The following is a 21195-nucleotide window of genomic DNA, read 5'->3' as shown; positions in this document are numbered from 1 at the left end:
TGCTTTACACTTCACAACGGCACGTGGTGTTCGGGGTCCCTTGGGCTGCCAGCAGATGAGCCGACACTTAGCAGGGCCGGTTTCTTGTTGTTGTGTGGTGGGGACAGAGTACTGCTATCAGAGGTCTCCAGAGAAAGGTGGGATTGCTCATATAGCACAGGGTACCCAATTACAGAATCACAGAATGGTCGGGGTTGGAAGGGACCTCTGTGGGGTGACCCTCAGTCCAACCCTCCTGCCGAAGCAGGGTCACCCAGAGCAGGCTGTAGAGGACCTTGTCCAGGCGGGTCTTGAATATCTCCAGAGAAGGAGACTCCACAACCTCCCTGGGCAGCCTGTGCCAGGGCTCCGTCACCCTCAGAGGGAAGAAGTTCTTCCTCATGTTCAGACGGAACTTCCTGTGCTTCAGTTTGTGCCCGTTGCATGGAGGTGGAAGTAGAGCAGAGGAGCTCTGTGCTTTGTTTAAAACCCCACAGGTGTTCTTTGTGTACCGTGGTTGAAGTCGAAGCTGTGGCTTCCCAGGAATCAAGCTGTCTGGGACTTGACCTTTTTGTGTGGTTGTTCACCCAATTTTCTTCTGATTTCCACGCCGTCGCCTCGCTGTTTCCCTGCCGCAGCGGGAAGCGCGTGCTGCAGCGTCTCCGCCTTTGCCTGGGAGCAGGCTGATGCCTGACTTCACGAGCGCATCGGCCACAAGCCATAACGAGGACATTAATACTCTTTCAGCAATAAAAGCTATTACTCGGATCTCCCCCAGAGATTTGTCCAGCCCTTTTGCATGCACGCGCCTTCCTTTTCATCTCACTTTTAACAGTTTTCTCGCTAAGGCGTTGTTCTGGTGAATCATACCTAGCAAAGCGTATTTTCCTCCGCCCTGTTCTCTCACTCACGTTCACGCTTTTTTCCTCCTTGTTGCTCTTATTAAAATGTCTCTCCTTCACTCTTGTTTTCCTGTAAATATTTGAATAATTAACAACAGTAGGCGCAGGAAGATTTCTGTCGATGCGAACTGTATTGGTGGGTGTTTGACATGGCCAGGGGGCAGTGGGGAGCGGCGTTATTCAGCAGTGGCTCTCCAGCACGTCCTTGGCTCCCTGTTTGCAAGGAGCGCTTGCAGACAGCCTGTCCGGTGCTCCCGATCTTTAAATGCCTGTTTTCCAAATGTGTTCCACAGGTGCCAACAAAAAAGCTGAAGAAATATGAGAGAGAGTACCAAACCATGCGCGAGAGCCAGCTGCAGCAGGAAGACCCGATGGACAGATACAAGGTACGGGCGATGCTGCGCGGGCGATGCTGTGCGGGCAGCGGTTCTGCCGGCGGAGTGCCTCGGGGGCAGGGGTGCGCGTGGCACGCTCCCCTCGCTGGGCTGTGCCGCTGCAGCCGTAGGGAGGTCGAGCGGCAGGTGGAACTCATCCCCTTTCTTGAACGAGCACTTGGAACGCTCAGTGTTTTTTCCAGGAGTGTGTCAGTCACGCTTTGTAACTCTGAAGACATCTGCAAGTAGCCACATATAACATTTGTCTTCTTTCAGTTTATATGTTTGTAGGTAACTCTCCTGCTGTTGCACTTTTACGGGAGACCTTCATGAGACGCAGAAACAAAGGGTGATTCTCAGCTGCAGACACACAGAGGAGAAAACACACATTGCTCTAGCACAAGCTGTGTGCAGTGGCATCCACAGAGACTTTTGGAAGATGAGCTCTTCCTTGACCGATACGACCCTTGTACTCATCTCTGTTCATACCAAGCGCTAGTTAACTTTTTGTGAATACAATGCCTAGTACCATGGGACCCAGGGGTCTCCTGGGCTCCCAAGGTACTACTGCAGTAGAATTAATAGTAAAAAATACCCTGCTTTAAAGCGGCGGAGAAACAAAGGTTCAGTTGTTAATATGATAGCTTGATAGTTCATGAAAAAAAGAATAGTTCTTTAATTTTGGAAGCATTGCTTGTCTTTCCAATGTATTTGCTTTTGTTGTCACTGCTACATTCCGTTGCCGTAGACTGTTGTGTGACGGAGGCTCTGCCTCTAGGCATATACTTCACTTAGTGTTCAGGATCCATTTATTGCTTACCCTGTTTTGAAAAATCCGGTTTTCTTTAGGTGAAGCTGCCAGAGAGGAAGCACTTTACTGCCCAGTGCCCAGGTTCGCTGGGAACTGGCATTGCTTACCTATACCTGTACTGTTTTCCTGCTGTTCTTCATCGTGCCTTAGGATGTTAAGTGACATTGCAGTTGGTACGGAGTCTACCAGGAGTGCGGAGTAGTAAATCATCACACAGTGTGCAACAGGTTTCCGTGGTCTGTGAACACAAGGCAAATGCACCGTGTTCAGAAAGCCACAGTATGAAAATCTGTAGTGAAGGACTGTGCCATAATTCACAAATGTGACCAGAGTTACAGGTACAGGCAAAGTAAAACTGACTTTTTTTTAAAAAAGTATTTACCTGTGAAAAAATATGTTTTGAATGTAGTTCTTTTGATGTCAAAGGGTGTAGATTTTATTGTTTGTGAGAACTGGGACTGCTGTAGCAGTGGAGAGCCAGTAGCGAATATGACCTGTTTAGAAAAAAACCCCCAATTTGCTGCTGATTAACTGCTGACAAAGTATTTTTCCAGTGGTTCACTTACAGTGCTGTGGAATTAAGATACTACTTAGAAAACAAACAACGCTTCTTTAAAGCTCTGTGGAGGCATACTGACTAGTTAGTGTTGGGTGACGGACGGTGAAGAACATTATCCCCAAGCTGCAAATGAGGATACAGAAAGTGACTCTTTGGCCGCTGTTTATGTGAGTCACGACCACAGCCTGGGGTTTTGGCTTGCACTTTTGCAACTCACCGTGTGATCTTTGTTTTTTTCATTAGGCTGGTTTGGGTCTGATCCTCTTAGTGGTGCTGTGATTAGGGAGAGTCCCCATAACTGGTTAGTTGCACATTCAATTCAAAGTTCGGACGCATTCCTCAGCTGATGGGTGTGATGGAGAAATGCTTGTAGGTGCTCTCTGTTCCTTGTCATGCTTGTTTGATTTGATTAGTGTGTCAGGCTGAGGTTGGCAGGAATCGACATTTCAAGAGCGTTTTCAGAGGGCAGCAAGAAATGCAAGCTGTGTGGATCCTCACAGGCAGAAAGTGGAGAGCCAACTTTGCTTGTTCCTTAAACGATCACTCTGCAGCCCGTGTATTCAGAAATCCGTTTCGTTTTGGCAGCATCAGTGCTAGACTTTGCCTTCCTGGGCTTGGTTTGGGCAGGGACTGAGTCTGCGCTGCTGAAAAGCCAGTATTGCCTCTGAGTGCAGATTTGCTGTTAGCTCCTTCTGGCCTCCTGCACGCTGGGTGCCTACATCGCTGTCAATTTTACAGTTTCTCTTCCCAGAACAAAATGGGTTTTTGGCTTCCTGCTCAGGAAGGGGATGTTTCTTGGACAGGATCACTGCCGTGGAGATCCCTGCAGAACATTCCTCTTACAGGTCAAGAAGGAAATAGGCTTTCAATCTATTACAGTTTTTATAGTTCTTAGAGTTTTTGTTGCTTGCAGCATGTTACAGTTTTTATTGCCAGTAGAGATTTCAGGACCACAGAGATGCTGGCAGTTCTAAGTTGCAGTGGTGAAGGACTTCTTGAGTAAGACACCTGCCTGTGACCTGGCCCTCAGTGGAAGTGGTGGGATGGACTGTGGAGTGAGTAGGGATGGACCACGAGCTGCACTGGCCGGGGAGCAGCCGCTGTGCTGGCAGTGGGACCCATCCCTGCTGCACTGCACTCAGCTCCTGCTCCATCCCCGCTGCGCTGCGCTCTGCTCCTGCTCCATCCGTGCTGCGCTCTGCTCCTGCTCCATCTCTGCTGTGCTTTGCTCCTGCTCCTGCTCCATCCCTGCTGCACTGCGCTCTGCTCCTGCTCCTGCTCCATCCCCGCTGCGCTGCACTCTGCTCCTCCTGCTCCATCCCTGCTGCGCTGCGCTCTGCTCCTGCTCCATCCCTGCTGCACTGCGCTCTGCTCCTGCTCCATCCGTGCTGCGCTCTGCTCCTGCTCCATCCCTGCTGTGCTTTGCTCCTGCTCCTGCTCCATCCCTGCTGCGCTGCGCTCTGCTCCTGCTCCATCCGTGCTGCTCTCTGCTCCTGCTCCATCCCTGCTGCGCTCTGCTCCTGCTCCATCCCCGCTGCTCTGCTCCTGCTCCATCCCCACTGTGCTCTGCTCCTGCTCCATCCCCGCTGCACTGAGAGCAGAGCAGAGAGAACTCGTGGGAGCTGGTGCAGCTCTCGTGTACAGGCCTGACTTTCACCCAGCATCCAAGGGAGAGCAGGACCGAACCAGAGCAGGATGAGAGCACAGCATGCTCGTTCATCTCCTTTCCGGCTTTCGGGTCCCAGAGGTGTTCCCGAGCATGGGGACAGTGGGGCTGAGCAGCCTCCTGAGAAACGCCAGGCAGGGGATGCTTCCTGCTGCGGGCAGCTGGGTATGGCTGGGCAGGGTGCTTTCCAGTCCCCTGACGCCAGATGGGGTGCTCTTCGGTCCCCCTGATGCCAGGCTCTCCCCGAAAAGGGCTGTTCTTGCAGCATCTGGCCTGCCATGAACGAGCCGCGTTTTCTTGACAGGTGAAAGTCGTGTGCTACCCTAAGCTGCGTTACGTGGCCCAGGAGTGCCTGCCCAGCATGTATTTGACATGTTGGGTGTGATCTGGCTTACCAAAAGAGCAGTGTTAAAGAGTGTCATTGTTTTTGGAGTTTGTTTCCTTCCATATTTACAAGTGTTGTTTAGGAAAAATGTATTTTTCTATGGACACCTTTTCACTTTATTTCCCATTGCTTATAACAAATCACCACTCTCGTTTTTGTCAGATTTTTAAAAGCTGCAAAATTACATATGTTTTAAATTGCTGTTCGTCACCAGATTTCATTACTTTCGGTTAAAATAAATTGCAAATTGCCTATAGAAGCCAGGAAGAAAAGTGAGTTGCATGTGCAGAAAAAGTAGCAATATAGTTCAGACTGATATTTTTTGATATATTGTGGGGTTTTTTTCTGTGTTTGAGGACGCCTCGTGTAACAGGGTCTGGGTTGACTTGATGAGAAATTGCCGGAGTTGGGCTTGAGACTTCTCGGCTGAGAATAAAGAGGAGGTAACCCTGCAGAGAAGGGCTGGAGTTTTGCAAGCAAACCCTGCTTCTGCACGCAGTTCTGTTGTGAGGGTAGACACGTCTCCTCCTCTGTGGACCTTGTGGTGCAGTGGGGCAGCTGTCTGTCTGAATAAATGTGTAATTTAGACACAATAGCCTTTTGCGTGTTTGAAATGGGAGCAGAAATTAATACAGTGGTCATTTTTATTCAGAGTCACGGTAAATCACTGGTAACCGTCACGAGGAAAAACGTAAGATAGCTCTTGGTGTGGACCGCTGTTTGTTTGTGGTTTCTAAAACGTGTGCGGGGGCACTTTTGGGAGCGCTTCTTCAGAGTCCACAGAGAGAGAACACAGTCCACCTCCAGGAGCCTCCGTGCTGCTTCCCGCGAGAGGTTTTCCTGGACAGTTTGCTATAAAAGCCTCTTGCATTCCTAGCTGGAGTTCCCAGGGCTTTCCTTCAGAGCTCCTCAGCGGGCTGATGAAGACTGCAGTTTGCTCACATCCAGAAAAGCGAAGGCTAACCAGTGTTTTCGTTCCACCACCGAGGATCCGTTCGCGCCCAAGGATCCGGGGTTTGGACGTTTGCTCGTCAGACAGTGTGACCCCGAATTGCTGAACAAGGTCTGTGACTGGCTGCACCCCGCGTGAGGAGGCATCACCGCCACGGAGCTGCTCAGGAGCTGCTCCGTGCTGCCGGCTGCGAGCGAGCGGAGGGTGGAGTTCAGCCTTTCACTCCTCCTCAGCTGGGGCTCGCCGACCGCTCGCAGATCTGCCTCCTGTGTTCCATCCAGCGTGGGATGGCAGCTGGAGCAGAACCTCTTTAAAACTCAGAACCAAAAACCCGCTGAAGAATCCGCAACTTCTTTTTTTTTTTTTTGGCTGTCTTTGTTGGTATTAAAAATTATTTTATGTCCTGTTTTCACTGTCGTTACCCCAATGGTTGAAAGCAGTGTTTGGTCTGTGACTTTACGGGAGGTAAGTTGATTTGTGTTTGTATGTATCGGCGGTGTTTGTCCTGTTTGGAAATGCAGTATCCTCCTTTTAAAAGCTAACCAGAGTTCCCCAGCTGCCTTTTGTAACTGGGGGGAGGAATCTGGGAAAGATTCTTCCTTTCCTGAGCGCAGAAGCTGGGCAGTGCCGAAAAGAAGGCAGTGGTTGTAGCCAGTGAATTGGCGGCGGCGTGGAGAGGCAGGGCAGGAAGCCGTTCACCCCGAGGACGGCTCGCAGGTCTGGCAGGTTGGCTGGCTGACGCCTGCGATGCGAGTCCTGCTGTGAGGAACCAGCTCCAGCCGCTGAGCTTCACGCCGTTGCGAGTGGTACTTTATAGAGCCCTGTAAATACTGCAGCGCCACTGAAAGCGGCTTGCTGCGTATGGAAAGCGCTGTTTGCTGGTTTGATCTTTACTGTGTGGCGTTAGGTTTTATTTAGACTTGAGCAGATTAAGAGTTTCCTCCCGAGGGAGGAGGCAGTTTTTCAGGGCTAGATGTGGAGGGAGGAGCTGCAAAAGACAAACCGTGTAATCACGCATACTGCCCGGGGTGGAGGAAGAGTGAAGGTGGCCCTGTAAGGGACTTCCAGCTGGGAATGAAAAGTACGGTGAGCGAGATAAAAACATCTCTTAGCTATTGACTGGATGCCCAAGGTAAGAGATCTTTAACTTACTAACAACAGGCCATGTAAATTCTAGTTTAAGAGGAGGATAGCGCATTTCCAACCACGTAGCTTGCTTACCCACTTGTCTGCGAATGCAAAGCAGGAACTTTGAACTTCACGTTGCGCGGCTTGCTTTGCGGACACCAAAGCTTTTGGCAAAAGCATAGCAAAAATGTTAAAGCAAACTTCTTTCTGGTTTCCTCTGTGGGAGTCTTAAGAATTTGCTGATTTCTCCCTCTAGCAACATCCCGATGAGAAGGTGTCGGTGCTGCAGCACCTGGCAGCAACACTGCCCTGATCTGCTCCCAGCTTTCAGATGAGCTCAAATCACTTTCTGACAGCTGCTCGCTGGCAGAGCTGTGTCTGTAAAAATCAGCATTTCCAAGGTGGTCTGAACAATGTACAGAAATAAAGACACATTGGAGCCATTATTATTATTATTATTATTATTATTATTATTATTATTATTATTATTATTATTGACTGCAATTTGGGTTTACACTTTAAAGTATATATTAACCTTACAGAAGAATTTTACTTTTAAAAATTCCTAGTCTCAAACAGAGTACAGTGCAATTGGAATCAAAAAGATCTCTGAAGTTCCGCGTCTTTCAGCAGCGGTTATTTTCGCAGTGTTAAAGCAAAGGTATTTTACTTACAGTTTCTGTAACAAAACAAGTTATTTAAAGTACGATGCTTTGGAAAGGAAACAAACACTTTCCTGTGCAGGGCAGTGCACGGTGTGGTTGCACAATGGGGTCACATTAGGGAGAGAGCGTTTGCAGAGGTTCTGCTTCCTGCCGCGGAGGAAGCTCCCACACCAGAGCCCTTTTCTGGCATCCTCTCAGAGCTGTACGTGTCCTTTGTTGTGTAAGACAAGCATGCAAAATCTTCTTGCAACAGAAGTGAAAATTGCAGTTTCACAGCGGTGAGTTTGGAAAGAAGAAACTACCTGGGCATAGCTGGTGAGCAGGAGGAAGCGAAGACAAGCGAAGAATGTGCGTCTGCAAAGGAATCGCATTTTGTAGGGAGGCATTCACTGAACAACTCCAGGAAATTTTTTTCTCTCTTAAGTGCAGATACATATTCACTTTTACTGTTTTTTCTTGGAGAACATAACTTACCTGGCAAGTGAGCACAGGTCCTTTTTGAAATCTCAGCACGTAGGTTGTTGTTCCTCCACCTAGGAGTTTCCATGTGGACTTGGTATTTTTCCTTGAGTTTCCACAGCGCACAGATTCCCTCTGCAGTCTCCTTCGCTATGAAAGATGCACGGTCATTGTGTGACCGAAGGCCAGCATATTTTTTGCTGTCTGAAAATCCGTTTGAGGAGGCCACCTCTGTCTGTCCCACCTGGCTGTATTCTTCTGAAGACGAAGACGGGGAGTTGATGTGGACTCCTGGAATTCCGTGACCCACAGACGTCTTTTGGATATGATTCTGCTTCTCAGCCCTGGAAGAACAGTCACTGAAACTGACTTTTAAAAATCATTAATTACTACTGTTCATCCTTCTCCTGTGTGCTTACCGTCTCTAGTTAGCGTTCCACGTCATCTTTTCTGCCCGCGCGGAGCGGGCAGGGAGAGCGGTGCAGCGAGGACCAGGGCCTGCAGTCCCAAAGGTCTGCGTTTCGCGTTGCCGTGCGTTGCCCGCCGAGCGGGTTTGGGGGCTGTGCTCGGGGAGGGAGGTCCCCTTTCCATCTGGCACTGTTTCTCCGCAGATATCCTGTAAAATGGGCACCGCTGGTGCCGGCGCACGGTACAGAGAAAGCGCCCAAATGGCGACCCAGATTGTACGAGCTGTGGGGAGTTCCCTGCCAAACGCTGTTCTGTGCTGGTCCCACAGAAGATGGGAGGTTGGCACTGCATCATCAACAAAAAGGACAATTTGTACCGATTCCTGCAGACAAAATTTTGTAAAATAGAGCAGGACAGCTTTCTACTTTCGATTGGAAACATGGGTATCTCTTAACTGGTCCCTGTTCACTGCTGCTGGGTGGGATTTTGTCTTCCTGGTTTCTTTTGATGGTGAGCAAGCAGAAACCAGGTGCTTTTGTGGAGAGGACTGTGTTTACTTTTGACAGAGAAACCCTACAGTCAGTGTCTCTTCTGCGACACAAACGTAACCGTTGGGATGTAAGTGGAATCGCTGCATTTGCACCGCTGGCTTAATTCACTGTTGTTTCCCAGAGCAGCCGTCCTGTCTGAATGTGCACTCTTGCCTTCTCGGTGTTTTACACACACAATATACTGGCTTATTGCTCTTTGATATTGATAAGGATTAACTTCCTTTTCTGGTTGTTCCTTTCTTTCTGCAGAGGGAAAACCGCAGGCTCCAAGAAGCAAGCATGCGGCTGGAGCAGGAGAACGATGACCTTGCCCATGAGCTCGTAACAAGCAAAATTGCCTTACGGAATGACCTGGACCAGGTAACACCAGCAGAGATGGGGCCCAGCTCAGGCTGGGCAATGCCAGTTTTGGGAGCCCTGCTTTGGGCTCAAGTGAAAGCACCAACACCACATTAAAAGTAGAACTATTTGTGCCTTCATTTACCTAACCGCCTCGCTCCTGGTTGCAGTCAGAAAGCTGGATTTCCACACGTGTGCAGCTGTAGGCATTCACAGCGGTGTCTTGCTGACACTGACCACAGCTGCTCTGTTGTGGATTCTTTTAGAAAATGTAAGCCATAACCTTTAGGGAGATACCAAAGAACAAACACTGACTTGAAAAAGGTACCACATACTCCTCGAAAGATGAATTTCAAGGGAAGTTGAATGACAGCCAACAAAATTCAAAGATAATGAAGTGGCGTGGCACCAAAAATCAGAAGGGCTCCTGAGTGTCCTTTGGGACCTGCTTGATTCCCGTGAAGGCTGGGATGTGGAGGGCAGCAGCATTCGGAGCCCTTGATCTCAGAGACGGCTGTCAGAGCACCACGCATTCAACCCTCGTCTCTCTGGGCTGTTTTGTGTAGTATTGCTGTAACAATCTTTATTAAGGTACTAAATACAGGAAGGCCATCCTGCACCACACCTCGTGGTTAGTGCCTTGCTCAGTGGGATGTAGTGCCTTTCATAACATAAAATCTTTTACTGCAAGGGCCTCTTAGTTTGATTTCCTGTAGTCAGTCGGCTTTTTTTATCTGACCTCAGAATTGTGAACATCGATGACCACAGTTGTGCAATTTGTCTTTCTGTTGAGGCAGATCCTTGACAGTTCAGCTCCGCTGATTCGGATTCGTGTGGTTCTAAAGCTCTGAGCTGTCGTGGCGAGCAGACGCAGGCAGAGATGCACTTGGCGTGACGCAGTGGGCAATCTTGTGTGAAGGCCAGAAGCAGTGTGGTGAGGTGCTCTGCCTTCCCCGGGAGCAGCTGCACGTAAAGCAGCTTTACACCTGCTGCTGCCCGTGCTCGCTTCTGCTCGAGTGTCACGACAAGGGCCAGTCCCATTCCTTGCTCTCCTGCATTTTAGCAGTCTTTCTGTAGATGAGAGTGGCTCTGTGAGGTTTTCCCACACCCCGCCTCAGCTCGCTGGCATGGAAGGAGAGGCTTTGTGCAGGTGCTTGGGGAACCTGGAGTGAACACAGAAAAGGAGGAAAGATTTGTAGTTCCTTCAAAGCCTATCTTAAAGAGGTCTTTTATCAAAAATATCTTTGTAAGCCCTGAGTTCTTTTGCTGTAAGATGTCAGTCTGATTTTCCGTTCTTTTGCTGCTTGTTTGCCTGTCTCCTGTGCAGCCATACACGCACTAAGCCATGCAGGAATCCTCAACCCGCCTCTTCAGTCGTGGCTTCTGCCACCCACACCCTCATTAATAGCTAACACTGTGGCAGACAGATGAGCTAATACCACCAGCAGTGGTAGAAAACCAACTCGGAGACAAGTTCTGTACTCTTGTTTGCTGGTTACAGTGCCATTTTGCCTCTTGTATTTTCAGCAGACTGAGTGTTATCTGACCACAGCCGTTGCCTGTTCTAGCAGCCTCTCGCTGAGCAGGAGTGGTGTGGTGCAGCTGGGGAGCTCAGCAGAATACCTCCAGGCGCTGAGCAACAGGTTTCTCTCTTGGTGTGATCAGTGAGGATAGTCCTCACGAAAACAAACCGTTCCCAGTGTGTCTCGCCGTAAGCTTGGCCCTTCGAAGAAAGGAGAAAGTTCATATTCTCCAGTAGACACGCAGTGTCAGGTTTCTCCAGGTCATACTTACTGGCGCTACTCCGCAGACCATTTTACTTGGTGGTCCTGTTTGTCTTTGCCCAAACACTTTGCAGGGCGTGGTGCAGGCACCTGACGTTTTCTGCAGCATCTGGTGTCCCCGCTTACAGAATCCAAAATGGAATGAGTTGTCTGAAGTCACACAGGAGCTAAATCATGCTGCCCTCGCTTAGATTAATGTTATTCCCAACAAAAATATTCTATCCGTCATTTTTTGTGTTAGGTTTGTATTGTATCTGTGCTTGGTTGTCATCTGGGCGTAGGCAAACATTTGGCAAAAGGGTCTTTTTGCACAGTTGTTGAAACACAATGAAATAAGTTAGAAAATAGCTACTTGAAAAGGGAATTTCCTATAAAAAATAGGTTAGGTGAGCCATCAGAGGGCAGGAAAAGGCAATGCTAGCCCCTGAGCCTGCAGTGTTTCCGAGGTGTGTATGCCGATAGTTTGTGTAGGCGCAGAGAACGCCTGGTTTACATCAGTGCTGCTAATTCTAGGCCGAAGACAAAGCGGATGTTTTGAACAAGGAACTTCTCCTGACCAAGCAGAAGCTGGTGGAGACTGAGGAAGAGAAACGGAAGCAGGAAGAGGAAACTGCTCAGGTAAGGCACTGCCGCTTTCCCATTTAGCAAGGAAATGCAAGCAAAAGGATATGCAGAGAAGTGTGAACGTGTTGCAGTTGCAGAAAGGATTTTATCTTCAAAACACAGTCGCAATTAAAAATTCAGAGTGGCAGGGTAAATGTTTGTTTTAAAAACTATGTTTTTCCGTGTTTTCCTTTACTTGAGCTCTGAATGTTCGGTTTTCCATACCTTATCCCCTTCCCAGCATTGTAATAACCATTTTCCGTGGTGGTGAGCAGTCGCAGCTGAGGACACCCTGCCAGCCCCCTGTTAATTACCTAAACAGGGAGCTGGGGGAGTTGGTGCTTTGGAAGAGGCCGTTCTGGATTCAGCTGCTGGTTCACTGAAATAAAGCCACGACCGTTCCTGCCTGAAGCTAGAACCAGCAGGAGAAGAGCTGAGGGCTGGGAGAATTCTGTGGGCTAGGCCTGGCTTGATATTTATTTGTGAAATGCTCGGTCGTATTTTTTAATCCTACTTATCTAGCGTGCTGAACACTGACATGCACAGAAGGATGTTTCAAAAGTGATACCCTGATTTTTATTTTTGCCCTTTGCCAGCAGTGCCTACAACAATCAGATGGAAACTCTTTATGTCTCTAAAATGGAGGTTGCCAAGTTCTCTGTTTGCTATAAACAAGGCAGTGGAGGTCTTCTTCCTTCTGAAAGGGCTTTCAAAATTTAGTGGTTCTGAATGGCGGAGGAATGAGTTAGGTGTATCGTAACGCAGCACCACGAACCAAAACAGATATTTTTTCCTGCTACAGAGATGAGAGTGGTGGTGCTGAGAGATTCTTCTTCCTCTCCCATCTCCAAACAAACAAACAATCTGTCTGCCCAACCCTGCTGTGGCCATATGCAGAAAAATAAAACCAAAACCAGTAAAACCTGCTTAGTAGTAATGCTCTTGTTCTGTGGACCATGCTGTACCACCATTGAACACAGAGAAAGAGAATTATCCTACAGGAGAATTCTCGAAGCAGGGATGCACTGTATCACAGCATAGACTTTTTGGTTATAACTGAATATAAGAACTATTTGTGTACTGAGTAAGTCAGAGACTTCTCTGCAGAACTGGAGTTTGGTAAGAAGCAGCTGCAGAACTGTTGGAAACACAGCAGGACTTTGAGAGAACAATCTGATGATGCATTTTGAGAACTTCTTTCAGCGTGCTGTGTAACTTCTCTCCTTCAATTCCCAGCTGAAGGAGGTCTTCAGGAAGCAGCTGGAGAAGGCAGAATCTGAGATCAAGAAAACCACAGCCATTATTGCAGAGTACAAACAGGTACTGGTCTAGAGACGCTTTCTCGTATTTCTTCTGCCAGCCTGTTCCGAGAGCTGAATTTTCAGAGTTGCAGATTTCACCCTTTAAATAAGATCCGGGCTTTCAGAGAGCAAGCATTGCAGTTTGTCACAAATCTTTTTGTCCTTTTCCCAAGAGTCTCCTAATTTAGGGAATTGGGAATAACCTGTCTTTCAGCTAATTTTAGTACCGTAGGGTGAATGCTTCTTTACCCTGTGACGGTGTAAACATTTTAAACCAGTTCATCCACAAAATGTTCCAGTCTCTGTGTTCAGGTCCTGTACTGAGTATTGCCACGTGTTTCTGTCTCATTAGCAGCAGCAGTGGGTTTGTTAAGGCGGAATGCATATGAAATTTAAGAAATGCTGGCTCTAACAAAATTCACTGTTAAAAAGCACAGGTTATGTTTTATTGTAGTCAGCTAGCTAAGAGATTGCTTTCTCTGCTCCAGATCTGTTCCCAGCTGAGTACCAGGCTGGAAAAACAACAAGCGGCCAGTAAGGACGAACTGGAAGTTGTGAAGGTGAGAACGATGCCTCCACATACGGGACGTTTCCAGCGCCGGTATTGCTAAATGCCAGGGGTACAGAGCAAAGTGTGAGCTGGTGCTTCATGGCACAACAGCGGCGTCCACCCAGCTGCACCGATAGCCGCACATGCATTTTTCATCAGATACAAACAATGAAAGAGTTTCTTTCCTTTCACGGTTCTTTATATCAGACAGGGTGGAACTCTCCAACTGAAATGCATATATTAATTGGCTTTTCTTTTTCCTGTTGAAATGTATGCTTTTAGCAAAAAAAGTAGAGAAACAGTATTTACTTGGCTGTTTTAATGAAGTGGGGGCAAAAAAAAAAGGCTCTCTAGGAGAAAGACCATGTTGCTTCTCCAGTGTGCACAGGGGAGGGGTCGGAACTGGCCAAATTGGCCAATGTTTGTGTTTGGGTTTCTGAATTTAAGCAGAGTTGGTTTAAGGCATTGACACAGCTTGGGCCGTCCCCACAATTTCCATAGCAGTTCCTCTCCCTTCTCTAAACCCCCTTACCAGGAATGTCTGCGCTAGAAGCAGACGTTTCCCGATCGGGTAGTGATTCCATCCCTCTGCTTTGTCACTACTCAGGAGGCAGATTTGTTTTCCCTCTGCTATAGCTTCCAGTTGTTTCTTTAGTACTCAAGCTGAACCTGATTTCTTGCTTTTTAGTGACCTTTCTATGTTATTGATAAAAAAAGTAATTCTAGGATCGACGTTCCTACAATCTGCAGAATTAGCTCAGGACCCCATTTTAGTTTGCGCGAGCCAGGCCAGCCGTGCTGCATCTGCAGCCACGAGTAACTGGCTCACCGCTGCAGCTGGCTGCGAGCCTGGCTGCTGGCTGCGCGGCGTGGCTGGCGAGGAGGGCCCTCCGCTGCGACGCTGAGCGAGCCCGCAGGACCGTGGGCCCTGGCAGTGAGCACAGGCGCCTCGCTTCCTTCCGCAAATACGGAAAAGCTGCCTGGTGTTCTTTACAAGTATCAAAATCTGTATTAATTTGGTGAAGCACTTTTATGGGAGACAAAAAGCCCCAGCAGTGTAATTTACTCTTCTGAATTGTGCTAGCATAAATACTGCAAAATACTACAAAGCTTTGGTGGCAAGAAGGCTCGAGTAATTCTAATCCAGGCGCAGTGTCTCTGTGCTGAGACAGCGTGCAAAGTAGATTTCAGGAATTTTTATACTAGTTAATATACCCTGGAAATTGTTCATGCATGGACTTCTCGAATTCTTTTCATGTCAAATATGAAGACTGCAGTGCTAGTTGGAGTCTAACATAAAAATGGCTCTTCAGGAAGCACGCAACTTCTGTAACCTGGGTTAAAAATAAGCTTTCTGGGCATTTCAGGGCAAAGTGATGGCCTGCAAACACTGCAGTGAGATTTTCAGTAAGGAGGGAGCGCTGAAGCTGCCTGCTGTGAGCAGGGAGAATAAAGGCCTGGAAACGGATGACGAGAAGGATGCCCTGAAGAAGCAGCTGCGAGAGATGGAGCTGGAACTCGCACAGACCAAACTGCAGCTTGTGGAAGCCAAGTGCAAAATTCAGGTACGTGGAAGCCAAGTGCAGCAGGGCGGTCTCCTCAGCCTCGCTGTGCTCCGTCCAAAAGAATTTTGAATCATGCAAGAAATTGTTCCGAAAAGGAGCATATAGCTCTACCACTGTATACCTGTGAACTTCCAGAACAATTTTGTCTTAAAAAAAAAAAGAAAAGAGGTTTTCCTCTGTGTATTTAAATATCCTCTGCTCTTTCCACTATTGCAATCCGTCTTCTCTCCCCAGTGCCTGGGAGGTTGCAAGGAAAGTGCCGGATTGCAGGGGCCGAGTTTGAGGATGCTTTTTTGTGAACTAGTTGGGTTTTGATAGCTTCTGACTCTTCTGCTTTCGTAGGAGCTGGAGCACCAGAGAGGAGCCCTTATGAATGAAATCCAAGCTGCCAAAAACTCTTGGTTTAGCAAAACCCTGAACTCGATCAAAACGGCGGCAGGCACGCAGCTGCCGGCGCAGGCTCAGCCGCCCGTGCCACCCAAGGAAGGCAGCACATAGTCCCGGCCAGACCCGCTGCCAGAGCACAAAGACCACCGCCGCTGACCCCAGGGGGACCCTGCCGGGGGCCTCTCCTCTCGGGGCAAGGACGAGAGGCAGGAGCGCAGGCTTGAAGTGAAATTCTTCGGTGTTTCTCATTCATTCTGATGTGTTTTTTTCCCCCTTTTCAAAGGGAGAAAAAATAGTTCCTGTTTTATGTTGGATTCTTACTTCCCAAACTGCCTTGCTGAAAGCCACGTTCTGATACCTTCATACGTTTTATTTTATATGACTAGATGTTAAATAAATACTTCAAAACTAGGTCTTTAATACATGACTAATTATTCAAAATTATTTTTATCTTGCATAGAAGGTTTTTTCGTCTTCTGGAGGGAGAGAGAGGATGGAAAATGTAAAGTACCGGAGCGTAATCTCTTCACAGAAAGCACAGTGTAGTATGTACTCGTGTGTGTGCGGGTGTCTCGGATAACTTACGCCCTGGGAGCATCTCAGAAGTTTATCGCGGTGACCGCGTCCTGCAGAGAAGCACTTTTTGTAAAGCTTAGGCCATAGCAAAGATAGTCGTGTGCTCTCTTGGCACAATCATTTATGAGCTTTCCTGATAATTTCTTAGTTTTGGTGGTTTTTTCCTGCAGAAATGCAAGTAGTGCAGTTCTTTGTAGCACTGTTGTTTAACGGCTATTTACAGCTGAACTGGAATTTAACATAAAGTTATCTAGTTCCCTTTTTTATTTCCTGTTTATACTAAGAATTCCAAGAAATAATTCCTTCCACTGGGATAAAGGGAAGACTGTTCAACCTTTATCTGATGTTTTGTCTGAGAAGCAGAGTAAGGACCTTGCATAGTTTTGACCTTTTGTGAATCCTGTGCAATGAAGGGTAGGTTTGGCGAACAAGAGCAATGAAAACCCTTCCCTGGGTCTGTGTTAAAGTTCTGAATTTGACACAGAAATGAGGTATCAAATAAAACCCCCCAAAGGCTTGTGCTGCACTGATGAATAAAACATCACAGCAGCAAGATCTGTTTGCTAGAAGTATTTGGTTAGGAAATGCTACGTTGGTATTGCTTATTTTTATAAAAACAAACATTTTGAAGTGGAATACAAAACCTTGAATTTCCCGTGGGGTAGACTTCTCTGATGATTCCCAAACCTGTCTGGTTGTTTTATATCTCTTAAGGTAAGAAAATTCAAAAGCATTTGTTTTGACCTTACATAAAGCGTTTATAGAAATACTTATTTCATGGAAAATTAAACTATTGCTTGAACTGACAGAATATTTTTTTAATTATACCTGTCGTGTCTCTAGATGGTCTTGCAGGTAAATATCATTACTGGACTAAAGGTTGTGTATTAATTGTTCCATTTACAAAATTGTTCCAGGGACATTAGTTCTGTTTTGATCTCTTTTTTTTTTAATTCTAAGGATTGCCATATCTTGTCGGTTTTGTACAATAAAATTTAATGATACCCATCTTGTCCTTTGTTGTCAAGCACAATTGTGAGTTATTTTCAACAGGGTAGTGCAAATTTAATGTTTCCTGTGCCAAAGGAATGACTCTGAGAGGCAGTCAGCTGTTTGAAGTAGAGATCAAAATATAATCACTACCCTGATACACCTATCCTACAACAAAATTCTCAGAGTAAGGAGTTAAAAAATGTTAATATTTTAAAATGTACCTGCAAGAACAGTGATTATCTGGAAATACTACTACAGTGAGAAAAGAGAGGGGAAAAAGCAGAAGGGATTTCTTTTGCAAATACGAACAAAGATCTTCTTCCCTGGTCACTTTCTTGCTCGTAATATTTGCATAAATGTTTCCATTCTCTTGACTTCTAAACCTGGCATTAGTCATCACTTGCCAGTCCTGCTTCGAGACGAACTGCATGATACATTTGAACTGACATTTAAGAATACCCAGTCAACATCTCATTGTTAATTTGAGAGTACTGTGCCGATGAGTGACACTCGTGGTTTGACAAGCGTCCGAATTTCTCGTTTCATTTATCTTAAATCGTACTTAGAAGTGGTGGATTTAAAGCCTTGATTGGAAAAATGCAGTAACAGTAATAATAATAATAATAATAATAAATGGTGGTTAAGACTGTGACTCCCTGAGCAGCTGAGTTAACGTAACAGCTCGCTGCTGCTCAAAGATCTCACTCCCCAACTCCCCGCTGTACAGTCGTGGCCCTGTCCTTGTTGTGGCACTTACTGGAGATGATCGAAAACAAAACAAAAAAAAGATATGTGGGTGGATTTTTCTCCCCTGCTCATTAGTCTTTTGCCAAGTTAATAAGTTCAGTCATCTCAAAGGGTCCAATGAGTGCAAGCGGATCATGGGAGTGGGACTTTCCCCCGTTCATCAAAAAAGAGCTGTTAAATCAGCTCACCGTGTCTCCTGGAACTAGCTTTGACACAACACCATCTTTCTCAGCGTAGCAGCTCTCTGACCTTGGAAGCTGAGTTTCTGTGACAAAAACATGTTTGCTGCCTGCTAGCCGTGATGATTTCAGAACCGTGTAGGATGGAGGCTGACGTACATCATTGGCAAAAAAAGGTTTCGGGAGGCAGTGGTTGCATTATCACTCTTGGCAATGACATCAAGGCAGTGAGCAGTTTTCACCTTCCTTCTGTAGATCCAAGGCAGCGTTTGTAGCAGTGGCAGTTGGAATGGTGATATTTATGTGAAAACTGTGTCTTCTCAGAATTAATGAAAGAATAAGAAAATAGCTCTGTGGCGTCATCTTGATGAATGAGCATAGTTACATTCCGAAACAAGGAAAGGAGCAAGACTGCAGGATTAAACCAGGCAAGCTAAAATTCTACCTGCTGACTGCGCACGCTGTTGGGATACTTCACTTCCTGCGAGGAGCCAGATCTGGGGTGTAGTGACAGAGCTACGTGCACACCTATCCCTGACCGAGTGATCCGTCGGGGACAGCTGGCTCGTAGCTTAGCTGTTCAGCAGGAAACATGGTCAAAGTCTCGCTGAAACAGCTACTGACGCGTGGCACTGGGACAGCTAACCTAGCTCCTCAGTCTGGGGTGCTTAATATTTTCGTCATGAGTATTAACCTACATGTCCACATCAAACCTATTAAAAGTAATTTGAATTTTATAAATATAGATGCAGAACAAAATCTTATTCTCTTTAATTCTATTCCGGATGCACAGTTCTAAAGTAAAGTGTTTACTTTGATTAGGGACAAACCTCCAAAGAATATTTTTAGTACAACTGTTTTATGTTGTTGGATTCTGATCTGTTCCTGAGATGCCCAATATGGGGGGAGGGGGAGGAAAGTATTTTTTTCATTTTAAAAAGAAGTTGGTTTTCCTTTGACTGTAACACTTTACAGGTTTCCTTTGACTGTAACACTTTACAGGATAAATGAAGCAAGGCTGATGTAGTTACATGGTACATCTGTGAACTAGTCTTGTATTATCTTTGTGAATCAAGCTTAATATTCTAAAGTAATAGGACTTAACTTAGTTTAACAAATTCTAAATGTGCCCAGAGAGAATGAAAAACACTAAAATAGAAAATACAATGCGTGTTGTTAATCCAAGAAACTGCAAAATCCCTGAGGTCCATATGCATGAATGTTTAGTAAAACCAGTCTCAGGAGAGGTAGTCAGCCATGCGATCCATACTGCCAGCTGACGGACACAGCCCTGTCCTGCCCGTTAATCAGTGTAGAATTTGCTACAGCTCAGTTAAATTGCTTTCATAGGTAAGCAATTTTTTTTCCTTGTTAGACATTTTAAAGGACTTCCCTTGGCCCTTGAAATTTATTTTAAGATAGATGCTTTCATCTGTGCCATTGTGTTAAAAACAACTTGAAATAAAAACGTTGATTTACAAGGGGAGAGGGAGAGGAAAAGGAGGTCAAGAACAGCACAGCTCAGCCCCTTGCCAAAGCATGAAGTATCCCGTCGACTTCAGAGTCACGATGTCACTCGCTGACTGAATGTGGCCATTTAGAAGTGAATAAAAACCTGAACTTACAGGCACTAAATATCAAAACTCAGAAGCTATGTAAGTCATGCTTTCTCCACAGGATAAAGGTAGGGCTGTTCCCTTCCTTCTATTAAGTCGTTGCAGGGAAATCCATGAAACTACTTCTGCGTGTGGGAGAATCTGCACCTCTTGTTTTGCTTCACTGTTAGACTCAGGGAGAGCTGGCATACTTCTGCATAATCCAGTAAGCCTAAATACCTTCGGCACTGAAAACAGAAATGCTCTTATCTTACAATGTTGGTTTTCTTCCAACTGCTAGAGAGAAAACCTTAGCGCGTTACGGAGCGTGGCGACGGGGGCAGGGATTTTCTCTCAAGACGGAGGGCCCGTTCTGGCTGACGAGCGCGCCTGCGTTACAGCTGAGCCCTGCCGCCCGGGCCGCTGCGCCCGGCTGCTCTGGACACGTACCGCTGGGCGCACCCAGGGCGGGAGGACCCACAGCGCCAGGCGCCACGGCCTGCTTGCAAACGCAAAGGCCTGAACTGCATTATTTTTCCGTCTGTCATGCTGACATCCTACTGGGAGCTGGCCCACCGCCTCCTTCCGAGTAAGAATACTAAGGGGAGACACAATGAAGCACTCAAGTTTGGACCTTTCCAGTTAGGTTAGGTATACCTCACCGATGCCTTTAAGACTGGGCTAATCCATAGATGGGTTTGGGGAAATTCAAAGAATTTGTGACTGGATAAATAATACTCAGCATCGATGAAGCGCTTGTCTTTCCCAAGTCAGAAGTCTACGTCATTTATTTCAGGATTGTGACTTAACACGTACAGGTTAATCCTCCAGGAATACAGGGCTCTCCATTTCTCCTGGATTCCAATGGCTTTGCTACTGAATGTATTTCACACTATTTTTACCGGAAAAAGAAAAAAAAAGATATGGGTAGAGAATTAGGACATTACTTCCTCTTATTTTCTTATTCAGTGGGACTTGCTTTTATTTAACCTGTAAAGGAATATATATGTATCTTTGGAAAACTATATCTTATATATAGAATAATATATAGGAAACTGAATCTCAAGGGGATAAATACATCAAAAGGATTTGGTATCATAAATTTCATTTGTGATTTGATACCACCAGGATCCTGGGCTGTACTGATTTCCTTTCAGTTTCTCTTATTTTTGTATTTTATATAATACGTGGATGATACTACCAATGCAAACGAGAGCAGACATTCTCAGATTTTTCTCCAGATTCCAGTTCCCTCCTTCCAGTAATTCCTGGACTTGCGCTGCTGCTGATACCACCTTCAAAAGCTGTGCCAGCAGCTCTCTCGAGCTTTGGGAACTGTTGCTTTCCCACGGAAGAAGATTCTCCGGCTTCTCTGAGCTGGGAAAAGACAGCACGTGAATACAGAAAAGGGCCTAATCAAGCATGATCCGGACCCCTCAGAGTCTGCCATTCAAGGTGGATTCGCTTCAGCACGTGGAAAACAAAGAGCAGCTCCAAAGCTCTGACTCCCTTACAATGAAGTTTCCCAGTTCCAGAGTTGCATTTATTACCTGGGTGTGTCCCAAGTTCATAAAATACACTTTCCTAAAGAGTTAGGTAAAACGAGCATCGCAGTGATGTCAGACCTTTACCTGAGAACAATTCAGTACTGCCAGTTCCTGTGTACAAATCCACGCATTATATAAAGTATAATATGGAAATATAAGTGTAATGCTTGTTATTAAAAGTGCAATTCAA

General features: G+C 46.4%; 1 protein-coding gene across 10 annotated transcripts in view; it reads left to right on the top strand.

Annotated features, from left to right (window-relative positions):
- RABGAP1L (RAB GTPase activating protein 1 like) overlaps positions 1–20489 on the top strand; it is a 247593-nt gene extending 227104 nt beyond the window's left edge. For 9 of the 10 annotated variants that reach the window (XM_075422625.1, XM_075422622.1, XM_075422626.1 and 6 more), the window contains 7 exons: positions 1175–1267; positions 9089–9199; positions 11476–11580; positions 12802–12885; positions 13355–13426; positions 14784–14981; positions 15324–20489. In XM_075422625.1, coding sequence (XP_075278740.1) covers positions 1175–1267; positions 9089–9199; positions 11476–11580; positions 12802–12885; positions 13355–13426; positions 14784–14981; positions 15324–15479 — 819 coding nt within the window. In that variant the 3' untranslated portion in view covers positions 15480–20489. Of the gene's footprint in view, positions 1–1174; positions 1268–4023; positions 6761–9088; positions 9200–11475; positions 11581–12801; positions 12886–13354; positions 13427–14783; positions 14982–15323 lie in introns of those variants that run through there. The other variant, XM_075422632.1, reaches the window with a different exon arrangement.
- The last annotated feature ends 706 nt before the right edge of the window (positions 20490–21195 follow it).

Source organism: Opisthocomus hoazin, chromosome 6 (assembly GCF_030867145.1).
Source record: "Opisthocomus hoazin isolate bOpiHoa1 chromosome 6, bOpiHoa1.hap1, whole genome shotgun sequence".
Lineage (NCBI taxonomy): Eukaryota > Metazoa > Chordata > Aves > Opisthocomiformes > Opisthocomidae > Opisthocomus > Opisthocomus hoazin.
The sequence above is the reverse complement of the archived record's forward strand: the minus strand, read 5'-3'. Positions and strand labels throughout refer to the sequence as shown.